Source organism: Euleptes europaea, chromosome 21 (assembly GCF_029931775.1).
Source record: "Euleptes europaea isolate rEulEur1 chromosome 21, rEulEur1.hap1, whole genome shotgun sequence".
NCBI classification, from domain to species: Eukaryota; Metazoa; Chordata; class Lepidosauria; order Squamata; family Sphaerodactylidae; genus Euleptes; species Euleptes europaea.
Window position 1 is genome coordinate 5,478,014 of NC_079332.1, and position 14,357 is coordinate 5,492,370.

Sequence of the window (14,357 nt, forward strand, 5' to 3'; positions counted from 1 at the left end):
TGGCCTGGCTGCAAGATAAACAGGCAATTTCCTGCATAAAAACCTGTCCTTTGTTGACGAGCAACAGGTCGACCTCTTGTTGAACCGACTGACTATCCTTTCCTAAAAATACTGTCCTGATCTGTGGTTCTTATGAAGGGGTGAGGCTAAGAATGGAAGGGGTGGTCCTAAAGGGGTCTGGCTAAACGCTGAACTCTTTGGTTTGCGCATATCTCCCTCCAGATTCACTTAATGGTGCCACAGAGGCTGCCCGACTTGCATCGAATAGATTTTGTCCAGCCCGCAAGAATGGCTCGCAGCGAGGGCTATCCGACGAACGGAGCTTCGACTCTCGAAAGCTCACACACACACACAGTAAATCCTGTTGGTCTCTAAGGTGCTAACTGGATTCGAATCTAGCTCTTCTACTGCAGACCACAAGAGCTACCCCAAAATTAGCAAGGGGTTGTGTGCAGTTGGGGCAAAAAAAACCCAGTTCTATGAAGAAGGAGAAGGAGAAGGAGCAGAGTTGGTTTCCATATGCTGCCTTTCTCTATCGCTTAAGGAAGAATCAAACCGGCTTACAATCACCTTCCCTTCCCCTCCCCACAACAGACGCCCTGTGAGGTAGGTGGGGCTGAGAGAGCTCTAAGAGAACTGTGACTGACCCAAGGTCACCCAGCCGGCTTCATGTGTAGGAGTGGGGAAATCAACCCGGATCACCAGATTAGAGTCCGCCGCTCATGTGGAGGCGTGGGGAATCAAACCCGGTTCTCCAGATCAGAGTCCGCCGCTCCAAACCACCGCTCTTAACCACCACGCCACGCTGGTCACCCAAACACGGTGCCACAAAAGAAAAGCATTTTCAGTCACCGCAAGTCATCTCCCTCCCCGACCTCTTCAAAAGCCAGCTGACGTCTTACCTTTGACGCTGCCCAGGGAGAGGGGTCGATCCCGTTCCAGGAGGTTCGGCCCCGGCTTGCTGCCGCTGTTGTCCTTCTGCCGGGCCACGGCCACAGCGATGCCCACGGGGAGGTGCCGCACCTCCACTTCCCCCTGAGACCCGATGCTCTCGCGCCCGAAGGACTTGGCACTCTCCGGCCGCTCCGGCTCCTTCTTCAGCTGCTTCCCGGCTTGGTGGGGCAGCAGCTGCTGGATCTTGGAGAGGCCCTGCAGGGAGGGGTCTGGCTTCATGCTGCCCAGGCCCCCGAAGGGGCTCTTTTTCCCGCCACCCTGCCGCGCTGGCGTCTCCTTGGCGAAGCTGCCGCTGTACTGGATGAGGCTCTGCATGGCGGAGCCTTCGCCGCGAGAGGTAGGGTGGAGGCCTTCCGGGGCACCCCGGGGCCCCGACGCCGCGGGCCTCTGCGGGCCGCTGGGGTCGAGGTACGCCTTTTTGGCCTCTTCCTCCACCCGGCTGGCGTGGTTGTGCTGGGCGGCCAGGACAGCCATCTGGGTGGTGGCAAAGTTGCCCATTTCGAAAGGCTTCCATTTCTGCTCGGGGGGCTTCGGGGGGCCGTGATCAAGATGCTGCCGGGAGGAAGAGGAGGATGACGAGGGGGAGGAGGAGTCCAAAGTGCCGTAGATCTTAGCAGCCTCTTTGCAACCCGATCTCTGGAACCGGTCCCGCTCGCAGGAGCGGTGTTCTGCCTCCGAGCCGGGTTTTAGCAAGTCTTTCGAGGGGAGGAACTCCCTGCTTTCGGGGGAGCTCAGCCTCGGCCTGCCAGAGAGATTTTCCGAAATCCCCTGCTGCTTCCTTAGCACCATGGAGTTGGCCCGGATAACAGAGTTCTTCTCCCTTAGGACTTCCGCCCGTTTGGCATCGCCATGGCCAGGGAAATCTTGGGGCAAAACGTTGCGGGATGGATCGCCCAGGCACCTGTCGGGCAACGGCTGCAAGACGCCCACCCGGCTGCCACTGGCGTCCCTCTCTTTCGCCTTGCCATTGTCCCGGGCCTGCGAGGCGATCTGGATGGGGCCGTTCCGCTCGTCGTAGGCCTCGACCGAAGGCACGAAGGTGGGGGCGATGACTTTGTGTTCCCTCCCCGGCTCCTTGGTCAGAGGAAAGATGGTGTACATGTTGGAATGGACGGGCTGGGGGGGGAAGGCCGAGGAAGGGGTCAGCTTCCCCGGCTGTGGGGGGTGCGGGGAGGGGCAGCTGCAGGCGACGTGCAACGCGGCGACCGAGCCCATCAGGGCCTCCCCCCTTTTCAGCCGCTCCAGGTGCGAGGAGTGGGGAGAAGGCCGCATGTTCTCGTCATGGCGGCTCGGGTCCTTGGCGCAGCGGTCTTGCTCGGAGCCCAGCGCTTTCCCCAGGAGGTCCCCCCCGCCGCCCCCGTTGCAGTTGTTGAGCGAGGAGGTCTGCAGCGGGTTCTTGGACTTTGGTTCTCCACTCAGGGTCCCCCGGTTGGGCCCATGCTCGGCCAGGAAAGGGGACAGCCGCTCCCCGACCCGGACTGCCTTCTCAGGGCCGCTCCCTTTCCTGTCGCAGTCGGGCTTGGTGTCCAGCGTGAGGTCCACCACGCCATGGGGCTGGGCCTCCTCCCTCAGCCTGCCCTCCCTCTTGGTCGCAGGCAAGGAGAGGTCGCTCCGGCACGCCCTCTCCTTGCGGACGGGATCTTTCAAGGCTTCCTTCGAGTTCCTGTGCAGGGGGGCGAGGTCTTTTTCGCGGAGCAGGGCGCTGGGCGTGGGGTTGGAGGCTGTCCGGGAGGGAGGGCCCGGGGGGTGCAAGGTGGACTGCCCCGCGTGGCCGGTGAGGTAAAATCCATCTGCAAAGAAAGGGGGAAGAGTTAGGGAGGCTCCCGTTCCAGACATTGCCTGGGGTCCTGCGTTCCACCAAGGCGATGTTGTATCGGACAAGCACCCTCGTCCGCAACGAAAGACACTACCGATTCAACAGGCACATGTTGCAAACAGGCTGGCCAGGTCTGAGGTTTTTGGGGTGGAGCCTGAGGAGGGTGGGGTTTGGGGAGGGGAGGGACTTCGATGCCATACAGTCCAATTGCCAAAGCGGCCTTTTTCTCCGGGGGAACTGATCTGTTTCGCCTGGAGATAGGGTTGCCAGCTCTGGGTTGGGAAATACCTGGAGATTTTTGGGGTGGAGCCTGATGAGGGCGGGGTTTGGGGAGGGGAGGGACTTCAACGCCATGCAGTCCAATTGCCAAAGCGGCCGTTTTCTCCAGGGGAACTTATCTCTATTGGCTGGAGATTAGTTGTAATAGCAGGAGATCTCCAGCTAGTACCTGGAGGTCGGCAACCCCAGTTGCAAAGTGGGCGAAGAAAGACATACACAACAACCACACACCCAGGTCTCTTTTCCTCGACAGGCAGAAGGGAGTGTGCAGAATCACTGCACCTGCTGACGCCGGAGACACTACTCGTTTTAAAATTGTGCAATCCTACACCAAAATCACGACAAACCCTCCCCTTATGGTCCTTCTCCTCTAGGGGGAAGAAAGAAGAAGTCTCCAAACATACTTGCAGAGTCTATCATGTTGCTATGACTCATTGCCTACTGTATCTTAAGGACTGCAAGCATTCCCAGCAGCAGTGCGCAAAACCAAAGGGATCTAACGTGTAAAATCCAGCGCCACAGCAGAGGGGAGAAACTGTCCCTGGAGGGAAAGACGAGCAGGGATGCTCAGGAGACGGGCACCGGGGTGGGAAGCTCTGGGAGAGGAAGATATGCCCAACACCTATTGGGGTAAGAAGCGGCTTTATCCAGAGTCGGGCCACATCCATTCTGATTGGCACAGGGGTGGCTCAAGGTTTTATGCCCCTCCAAGGAAGGCATGACCACCACCACTGTTTTCTAACAGTCAGAGCCGTTCCCCAGTGGAACAGGCTTCCTTGGGAGGTGGTGAGCTCTCCTTCCCTGGAGGTTTTGAAGCAGAGGCTAGAGGGCCATCCATCAGCAATGCTGATTCTATGACCTTAGGCAGATAATGAGAGGGAGGGCACCTTGGCCATCTTCTGGGCATGGAGTAGGGGTCACTGGGTGCGTGTGGGGGGGAGGTAGTTCAGAATTCCTGCATTGTGCAGGGGGCTGGACTAGATAACCCTGGTGGTCTCTTCCAGCTCTATGATTCTATGATTCCTGGGCCTGCAGAACCACCAGCCAGGCCGCGGGGGGCTTGGCTTGGATCCAACTGATGGCGCTCCAGATCCAGGAGGGGGTGCCAGTCAGTTCCTGTGCCGCTGATGGCTGGGAGCGAGCTGATCGCCAAGGGGCCCTGGCATGCCCCTCTTCGCTATGCCACCCCGGGCGGTCACTTGGACTGACCGGCTCGCTCCAAGACTCGTTTCCCACCTCCCTTTTTTTCACGGAAGGCGCACTGGGGCTCTGAAGCCGGGCTCTTCCGGGCGCCAAGCAAGCTGGGGGCGAGGCCCGAGGGGCAAGGGGGGGCGCGCGAAGGAGAGACTGACTGACCTTTTGGAGACTCGAAGAGGCTGTGCTGACCCAGCTGAGCCAGCAAAGGGCTCCCGCTGTTATGGGGCTCCAGGTGGCTCAAGGGAATGTATGAAGGGTACAGACCATTCGGCAGATGGGAGAAACCTGAAAAGAGCAGGGGGGGAAAATGGGAAGATCAATACACATATATAGATATACACACACTTACATACAAAAAATCCGTGAAAATGTGCTTCTGAAGAGCTCATGGTATTAAACAGGCACCCTTCCAGGGCGGCAGATGGCCAGGCCTGGCAAAGCACAGCCTCTGCTCTGCCATCTTGTGCCAGAGAGCAAAGATCCTCACACATGCTCGCTCTCTATTGATATATCAAGAGCAAACACACACACACACACACAAAAAACCTTCTCTCTCTCTCTCTCCTCTCGATTCTAAGTGGCTGCATTCCGGGTGTGGGTGGGAGACAGAGACCTACATTCCCGGAGTGGGGGAGATCCCTGGGGCAAGAAGCAGGCTTAGCCCCTGCCTCGAGGTGCCCCCCCAAAAAACATGCCCCTTCCCTTTCCCCACACAAGCATTCCCACCTGTCGGGGCAAAGGGCCGCGCCTAGGACATGCTTGTTGTGTTGTGGCATAACGTTTTCACATGAACACATAAAGTTGCCTTCTGCTGAATCAGACCCGTGGTCCATCAAAGTCAGTATCGTCTACTCAGTCCGGCAGCAGCTCTCCGGGGTCTCAGTCAGAGGTCTTTCACATCACCTACTTGCCTAGTTCCTTTGGCTGGAGATGCCAGGGACTGAACCTGGGACCTTCTGCATGCCAAGCAGATGCTCTACCACTGAGCAACGGCCCCTCCCCAAAGCCGCCCTGATAAGGATCGTGCAGGGAAGCTGGGTTTTGTGCATGGCTCTACGTACGCTCGAGCCCTCTCTCCCTGTGCCCCCCATACTTTATCAGCAGGCACCTTGCTAAACCAAGGATATAAAAGAGCTTGCCTTAAAATGGGGTCTGATCTGCAGCGCACCTAGTTGACAGGTTCGCACGTGGAACCCCAGCTCACTGGCACCGAGGTTCAGAAAGGAGTTGGGGGGAAGGAGGGGGGCTTAAGCCTAGATCCCAGGGGACATCCACCAGCTCCTTACTCGTGAGTAACCGGGACGTCTGGGCAAGGCTCGGCCCATGCCCTTCTTTCCTCTGTCACCCACGTGTTTCCCTACACCTTTGAACGTTTCCCGGAAGAGCCTGCGTGAGACTATTTCTCTTCCCCCCTTTCTTACAAAAAAAAATAAAAAATATAAAAGGTGGGAATTCTGACCAGCTAGTGGCCAAGGTACAGTGGGTGGCAAGCCCAGAGGGGAGGGGCTGTGGCTCAGTGGTAGAGCATCTGCTTGGCGTGCAGAAAGTCCCAGGTTCAACCCCCGGCATCTCCAGTTAAAGGGACTAGGCAAGTAGGTGATGTGAAAGACCCCTGCCTGAGACCCTGGAGAGCCGCTGCCAGTCTGAGTAGACAATACTGACTTTGACGGACCTTGATGGTCTGATTCAGTATAAGGCAGCTTCATGCGTTCATAATCTGGCCAGAACCCAAGATGGCCAGCTCGTACGACAGTCCCCCACCCCAAATGAGAAGAAACCATCTTTCAGCCACTGAGATGCCGGCAGAAGGATGCGCTTTGGATAGGGTTGCCAGGTCCGTCTTCGCCACCGGCAGGAGATTTTGGGGGCGGAGCCTGAGGAGGGCGGGGTTTGGGGAGGGACTTCAATGCCATAGAGTTCAATTGCCAGAGCGGCCATTTTCTCCAGGTGAACTGATCTCTATCGGCTGGAGATCAGTTGTAATAGCAGGGGATCTCCAGCTAGTACCTGGCAGTTGGCAACCCTAGCTTTGGAGCGCCAGTGGCTATTGGGTGCCTGGATCCCCCCACCCCACCCCTCTGACAGTAGCAAGAACTGTTTCCTTGCAGCGGGGAGCCCATTTGGACCTCGAAAGGGCCCTTCCGTTCGGCGGAAGGCCACCTTGCTTCCCGGTTTTCCACCTTCTGCATCGACATTGCCAAAACGGCAGCGACCGGCAGTGGCAGTTAGCCATATTTTACAGGGAAACGGGTGTCCCCCCCCTGTAGCCGTCAAGGGGGCGGGATCTCTGCACCTGGAGGGAGACTTGCGTAACCTCCTGCGGAGCCCGTCAGCCACAGCGACTTGCCTGTGGCTATCAAAGGGAAGTGAGGACTGCAGCCTGGGGCAGAAATCTCATGGCGCATGGTTTCCCTTTTGCTTCCTTTGCTAACCGCCCCATCTGTGCTCAGCAGACAGATGTCCGGCCTCCTGCAATCGGAGCGCAGAGGAAATAGGCCCGGAAGTGGCATGACACAGCGCCCGTTTCAGAGGGGGCTTGGGGGGGGAGGCAAGCATTTCCAACCCTGAAAGAATCTAAAACGTGGTTTTCAGGGCTGCTGCTGGGGGAAAGGGTGTCAAAACCGCAGGCGATTTGGCCCGTTTGAGCTGCTGCCGTGACAGGTTGCAGCCCTCGAAATGGAAAACACCGACCCGGCAGGGTGACTCTTAAGCGATTCAGAGGATGGGACAGGGGAGGGGCCGTGGCTCAGTGGTACAGCATCTGCGTGGCATGCAGAAAGTCCCAGGTTCAATCCCCGGCATCTCCAGTTAAAGGGACTAGGCAAAGTAGGTGATGTGAAAGACCTCTGCCTGAAACCCTGGACAGCAGCTGCTGGTCTGAGTAGACATTACTGACTTTGATGGACCGAGGATCTGATTCAGTAGAAGGCAGCTTCATGTGTTCATGTGTTCAAATTTCATGGTGATTCAGTTTAGTTACAAACAAGTTTATTCAGCAGGAGGGAAACCTACTGGACAGTGAGCCGATTCTGCAACACACGTAACAAATAGAAGGAATGCAGCTAAGGGGCACTTCCCCAATCGCCTGGAAATCACAGTGGCGCGAAAGGGCTGCAGCTGAACTGGATGCAACATCCTGGAAAGTTCGACAAGCCCCTAGCCCTTCAGGCCATCACACCCATGGACATAATACACACCTGAGCAAGGATGGGTGTCCCAGCAAGGCATTGGCTGGTAAGAATGCAAGCCGGCTGAGCAGGACAAGCGGATAAAATTAAAAGCGAGTGAGCCGTCTTCATTGGCTCAAAAGGTCCCAGGTAAGGATGCCAGCCTCCAGGTGGGATCTGGGGATCCTCCGGAATCCCAGCTCATCTCCAGACTACAGGGATCAGCTCCCCTGGAGAAAACGGCTACTTTGAAGGGTGGCTTCTAGGCCACCATGCCCCACTGAGGTCCCTGTCCTCCCCAGGCCCCATCCGCAGATCTCCAGGAATTTCCCAACCTGGGCCTGGCAACCCTACCCCCTGCTGTTGGCCAGGGGAGGGGGCTGGCAGCCCTAAGAATATAAGAAAAGCCCTGCTGGATCAGACCAAGGCCCATCAAGTCCAGCAGTCTGTTCACACAGTGGCCAACCAGGTGCCTCTAGGAAGCCCACAAACAAGACAACTGCAGCAGCACCATCCTGCCTGTGTTCCACAGCACCTAAGATAATAGGCATGCTCATCTGAGACTGGAGAGAGATCCTAGTCCAAGGCTGTAAAATTCAGTGAGCGGCAAGTGAACGTTTCAACAAACAGCTTGAGTAGTTCCACAGCGGCCACATGCAGGGGTTATACGATAAGTATGGTGAACAGGAACAGAGAGGCATTTAGACCTGCTGCCTCCCCTCCCCTCCCCGGTAACCACATGTTCAGCTGAGCATCTGCCACAGTCCCTATGCATAAGCATGTGCACCTCCGTGCAATCGGGGAAGGGCAAACAGCAAAGCCTTAAGCACATGAACACATGAAGCTGCCTTATACTGAATTGGACTCTTGGTCCATCAAAGTCAGTACTGTCCACTCAGACCAGCAGCGGCTCTTCAGGGTCTCAGGCTGAGGTCTTTCACATCACCTACTTGCCTAGTCCCTTTAACTGGAAATGCTGGGGATTGAACCTGGGACCTTCTGCATGCCAAGCAGATGCTCTATCACTGAGCCACAGCCCCTCCTTGCAGCCGTTCGGCTGAATGCCCAGATATACTCCTTGTAAGCACATACTATGAGCCCCGTGGCGCAGAGTGGTAAGCTGCAGTACTGCAGTCAAAAGCTCTGCTCACGACCTGAGTTCGATCCCGACAGGAGTCGGTTTCAGGTAGCCGGCTCAAGGTTGACTCAGCCTTCCATCCTTCCGAGGTCGGTGAAATGAGAACCCAGCTTGCTGGGGGTAAAGGGAAGATGACTGGGGAAGGCACTGGCAAACCACCCAGTAAAACAAAGTCTGCCTAGTAAACGTCGAGATGTGACGTCACTCATGGGTCAGGAATGACCCGGTGCTTGCACGGGGGATCTTTACCTTTTTACACACATACTGCACACACGATTGATACCGTCTCCATAGAGCTTGTGTGTGTGTGTGTGTGTGTGTGTGCACGTGTCCCTCAGCCTTTAGCCTTCCTTACAGCAAAATTCCAAAAACCCAGCCAGGAAGTTACACGTTAAGAAGCGATCCGCTCCGTTTTGTTTATTTGCCTCAAGGTGGCAGAGGACCATCTCTTGGAACGCTCCCTGGTTTCCATTTGTGTCTTTTATGAGGAAACCGATCGGGGTTGTCGGCTCTGGAACAGGAACCGGGCTTCCCGGGGGAACAGCTGCATTAGGGCGGGCGCGGATTCCTTGAAGGCACGGCTAGAACGGTGCCGACTGACGCAGGGGACCTGCCGGGCGAAAAGTGGGACTGGCGCCGGGCACCTAAGGGTCCCAAATCGTCCGAGGGGAGGAAACAGGCTGCCGAGGAAACACCCTGGATAGAGGACCGACGCTCAAAAGCTCACGCCCCCCAAAATCTCGCTGGCCTCAAAGGCGCTACTGGTCTCCGGCTGCTCCGATGCGGACTGACGCGGATACTTTTGGAAACTCTGAACCCCCCCAAGGAACATTCCGGCTAGTTGGTCCGATTCTAGAAGGGGGGACGAAATAACCGCGCCGCTGAGACCTTTCCCTCTCAAACCGCACAGAAAGTTCCTATCTAGACAAAAAACACAAAGAGGAGTTTTGAAATTTTCTCAAGGGTTGCGTAACTCAGCACCGTTGAGCAATCCTGTTTTAACGCCAGCCCCGAAGGGGCGAGCTGGTCGCAACTTCCTCATTTCTGGAAGTGGGGGGGGGGAACAGTTTGGGGTCAGCCAGATTGGCGTCCTCCTCAAGCCCCTCTAGGTGTGTACATGGTCTAGGAAAACGTGCCCCCCCCCCAAGCAGGCTGCAAGGTGACCTCCCATCCTCACCACCCCCAACTTCTACAACCATACCACCCGCCCCCCGCAAGCATTTTGCTGTATGTGGTTTTTGCAGTCAGGTTGATGTCTAATCTCATGACCCGGTGCTTCCTCTCTCGATGAGTCACCCCGTTGTGAGTGTGTGTTTGGAAACCCCACCCTGCGCTGTTTTGAAAACAGAACAAAGATTACTTTTTCCTTCTCCCCCCCCCCTTTCGCCGAGACATCTGGGTTGGCCCGGTTCCTGCCACGACGTCTCTGGCGCATCGACCGGCCCCACCAAAGTAGGTCACCCGCCATTAACCCTGCTTGGCGGAGAAGGCCGCTGGAGAGGCACGGGGAACCTTCAATTACTCGTGAGTCAGCCCGGGAGAGGAGGGCTCCGCACGCCCGGATGGCCTGGTTCCCAAGGCACTGTCCCGGTTCCCTTCCTGCATTGTATAACTTGCCCATGCGAAGGCCGCCACGCCCCAATAAATACAAGCAAGACAGCCAAACAAGTCTTGGGTCATAGAATCATAGAGTTGGAAGGGACCACCAGGGTCATCTAGTCCAACCCCCTGCACAATGCAGAAATTTCACAACTACCTCCCCCCACACCCCCAGTGACCAGAAGATGGCCAAGATGCCCTCCCTCTCATGAACTGCCTAAGATCACAGAATCAGCATTGCTGACGGATGGCCATCTAGCCTCTGCTTAAAAACCTCCAGGGAAGGAGAGCCCACCACATCTCGAGGAAGCCTGCTCCACTGAGGAACCACTCTGACTGTCAGAAAGTTCTTCCTAATGTCTAGACGGAAACTCTTTTGATTTAATTTCAACCCGTTGGTTCTGGTCCGACCTTCTGGGGCAACAGAAAACGACTCTGCACCCTCCTCCATATGACAGCCCTTCAAGTACTTCATATCCCCTCTCAGTCTTCTCCTCTTCAGGGTCTGTAGGGCTGCCAAGTTAAGAAATTCCTGGAGATTTGGGGGTGGGCGCTGGGGGAGGGTTGGGGAGAGGAGGGACCTCAGCGGGGTATAAGCCCAGAGACTCCACTTTCCAAAGCAGCCCTGTTCTTCAGGAAAAGTGATCTCTATCGCCTGGGGATGAGTCATAATTCCAGGAGATCTCCAGGCATCACCTGGAGACTGGCAACCGTATGCATCTCAGAGGGCCGAGAGAACGGGCCCGTCGGGGGTGTGCTTGATTTTCAAGAAAGAGTGCAGGCGGGTGTTCGGCGCACACATGCACACGGTGGCATGTTCTCCCTGATGCAATAAATACACAACAGGGAGCTATGTTTGGAGGGTGGGGGAGCTGGAAGGGGAAGCGAGACGAGCGAGAAAAGGGTGAAGCCCCGATCCGCCAACTGCTTCCTCCTCCAAACACCATGCCGGGCATGCCTGGCCATCTACAGAAATCGACTGTTTGGGGGGGGGGCTCAGTTTTGACTTCCAGACGCCCCCACTTGCAGCAGCAGACCCTGCGCCCGAGGGCAACGGAAAGCGGAAGCTGGCCACTCAGAGTCACCAGAAAATAGGGCACTGGAGGGGGGGGGGAACACCTACAGAAAATTCAGGGCTGCCTGTATCACTGGAAGCAAACGCGAGGGAGTAAGCTGTGAGCTAGACAGCCAGGGGGAGACGGTAGCTCCATACCCGCAGATGGGAGCTGGGAGCTGCTACGGATTTACCGTGCCAAGCCCTTTGCTCTATTTTTGGAGAATCTGAGGTTGCGCGAACCAGCCTATGGCCAAGGGCTACACTGCGCACATGCTGCAACTTCACAGATGGATCGGGAACTCTCCAGAGGATGGTACCAGCGCCAGAAGTCGGCCCAAGACTTCTGTCGCACTACAGACCAGAGGGCTCCCGCGTGGTACCCGAGGGCGCCATGACACCCACCAGCACCTTTTCTCGCGCCCACCAAGTGTTTTGGGGAAGTGTGCGTGGGCAGGACAGGCTTTGGCCTAGCAAGGCACCTGATTGGCTGCGCAGATTTTTTAAAAAATGTTGCTTTGGTAGCGGCTGCCACCACAGCAGAAGGATCGACACTGTGTTACTGAAGCTATTTAAGCTAAGCCGTCAAGCAACCACTCTGTGGCTGGCTCCGCCTCCTGCGGCAGCCATTTTGCCGCGGCGCCCACCACGCTGTGCCGGAATTCCAAATGTGCCCACAGGCTCAAAAAGGGTTGCTTTAGACTGACCTAGGACTAGGTCATGATGTGACCAAGGACTTGGTCACGTCATGAGACGACACGAGCCACTGGAAAAGACAGACATGCTAGGAAAAGTTGAGGGCAGCAGGAAAAGAGGAAGACCCAACAAGAGATGGATGGACTCAATAGAGGAAGCCGCAGCCTTCAATTTGCAAGATCTGAGCAAGGCTGTCAAAGATAGGACATTTTGGAGGACTTTCATTCATAGGGTCGCCATGAGTCGGAAGCGACTTGACGGCACTTAACATACACACACACACACAGGACTGGGCTATGCAGATAAAGCAGGCTCGCATAAATGGGGGGGTGGGAATCGCCTGGGCGGGGGGGGGATCAGATCCATACCCTAGGTCTTTACTCTTTCCTGTATCACTGAACCGTTTGCATTCGACACTATGGGAAAAGATAAAGCAATCTGGCCATTTTGGCTCTTTTGCTCCTGAACGGGTGGTTCAACCCTCACTCGAGGAGGCCCATTCGCAAGCGTAGATTACTCCTGTGTTACAGAACAGTGGCCAGGGCTCAGTGACACAGTTCTGGCTTCCGTTCCTTACGTCTGCCGTTCAGGGAGGTCAGGAAGCTGGGGCAGAGAAAGGCCTTTCTTGGCCCGAGACCCCAGAAAGCGGCTGCCCGTCAGAGGCGGCCAAGATTCAGGGAGATGGGCCAACGGTCTCCCTCCATATAAGGCAACTTCATATGTTTATTTAGCTCATTCTATGCATCGTTATGGGGAAGCTGAAGCACGAACACCAAGAGTTCCCCTTATATGGAGGCACAGCATTGGCTTCTCCAGCACAGGGTTGTCTATTCTTAACCGGCAGCGGCTTTCCAGGATCTATCGAGAGCCCTTTTTCCTACCTACAACTGGTGGATGTGGGCAGAGCAGGGAAGGTCCCACGGCACCCACAACGCCTTTCCTGGCGCCCACCGAGTGTTTTTTGAAAGCGGGCGGGGCCTTTGCCCAGCAGAGCTTCTGACCGGCCCTGGAAGATCTGATCCGCTGTCCAAAAGGGCCCCCGCCACAGACCCAGGATCTTTGCTGAGCGACTGAAGAAGAACAAGAAGAAGAGTTGGTTTTTATATGCCGACTTTCTCTACCACCTAAGAAAGACTCAAACCGGCTTACAATCACCTTCCCTTCCCCTCCCCACAACAGACACCCTGTGAGGTAGGTGGGGCTGAGAGAGCTGTGACTAGCCCAACTGGCTTCGTGTGTAGGAGTGGGGGAACCAACCCGGTTCTCCAGATTAGTGTCCGCCACTCATGTGGAGGAGTGGGGAATCCAACCCGGTTCTCCAGATCAGAGTCCACTGCTCCAAACCACTGCTCTTAACCACGCTGGCTGGGTGTTTGGACTAACAAAGTTTCCAGACTAACAAAGACTACAGTCAACAATAGCCATGCAGATTAGCTTTGGATTTCACACATTAACAGATCCCTTCAGGATACAATGGTTCCATATTAACATACCACACCCTCATTAGCACATTATCTTGATACTTACAGGACAATGGTTACCACATTACTTTTGTTACTTTTTGCAGGACAATGATTCAGCTCAAACCCAACCCTTTTCTGACTATATGTTACTCTTCCTACACACTAGACACTGAGAGACACTGCCCTTCAGTATTACTCCTCTGAAGATGCCTGCCACAGCTACTGGCGAAACGTCAGGAAAGAAAATACCAAGACCACGGTTACACAGCCCAGATAACCTACAAGAACCAATGAACTCTGACCGTGAAAACCTTCGACAAGAAACACAGTATTCAACGAATTAAAGAGGAGATAAACCAGATCATTTCCAAGGAGGTGGTTCTATGGACAGAAACCAGATTAAGAATCACACCCGTGCACCAGATTCACACATTCTCCCCAGCACTAAAGATAACCATCAAAACAGCACAAATAATTTTTTACTGAAATGGACAGGGCCCCTCTCCAGCTCCCCACCAGGCATTTCTCTTTTCCGCCCCCCCCCCCACTCCAGCTTCAGCTCCTTCTGACCGTCAGGTGAGCAGCCAGGGAGAGGCGAGGCGGGACGTCTCAGATGGAGGCAGGCCCCACTTGGGACAGGAATGCGGTTACGCAGCCCGCATGGAATCCGGCCTCCCCGGAGGGCCGACCTGCCAACGCACGAATGGGCCGGCCCGTGGGTCTCCTGTACAAATAGCTCAGGGGCGGGCGCCCTAGCAAACAGAGGGGCGGCTGAAACGGCCAACCTATGCCAATCTACCTCGACAAGGGGTTGGGAGAAGAGGGGACGGGCACCCCCCAAAATAGCTCCTCGGATCATCTCGTCCTGTGACCGGGTTTCTGTTCCTGAGCTGCTGTCTCTTTGGTGCCACGACGCTTGCTGTAGCTGGGCAGTGAGTAGGGTTGCCAACCTCCAGGTAGCCATACAACACTGAGGCTCTCAACTAAATAATGC

The 14,357-nt window shown here is 55.8% G+C and overlaps 1 protein-coding gene across 1 annotated transcript in view; it reads right to left on the reverse strand.

Annotated features, from left to right (window-relative positions):
* TNRC18 (trinucleotide repeat containing 18) overlaps positions 1-11,600 on the reverse strand; it is a 60,501-nt gene extending 48,901 nt beyond the window's left edge. Inside the window, exons 1-6 of the mRNA XM_056866579.1 lie at positions 11,567-11,600; positions 9,279-9,472; positions 7,259-7,275; positions 6,594-6,715; positions 4,406-4,531; positions 903-2,744 (exon numbers count right to left, since the gene is read on the reverse strand). Of these exons, the coding sequence (XP_056722557.1) occupies positions 903-2,744; positions 4,406-4,531; positions 6,594-6,715; positions 7,259-7,275; positions 9,279-9,472; positions 11,567-11,600 (2,335 nt within the window). The remainder of the gene's footprint in view (positions 1-902; positions 2,745-4,405; positions 4,532-6,593; positions 6,716-7,258; positions 7,276-9,278; positions 9,473-11,566) is intronic.
* Positions 11,601-14,357: the final 2,757 nt, after the last annotated feature.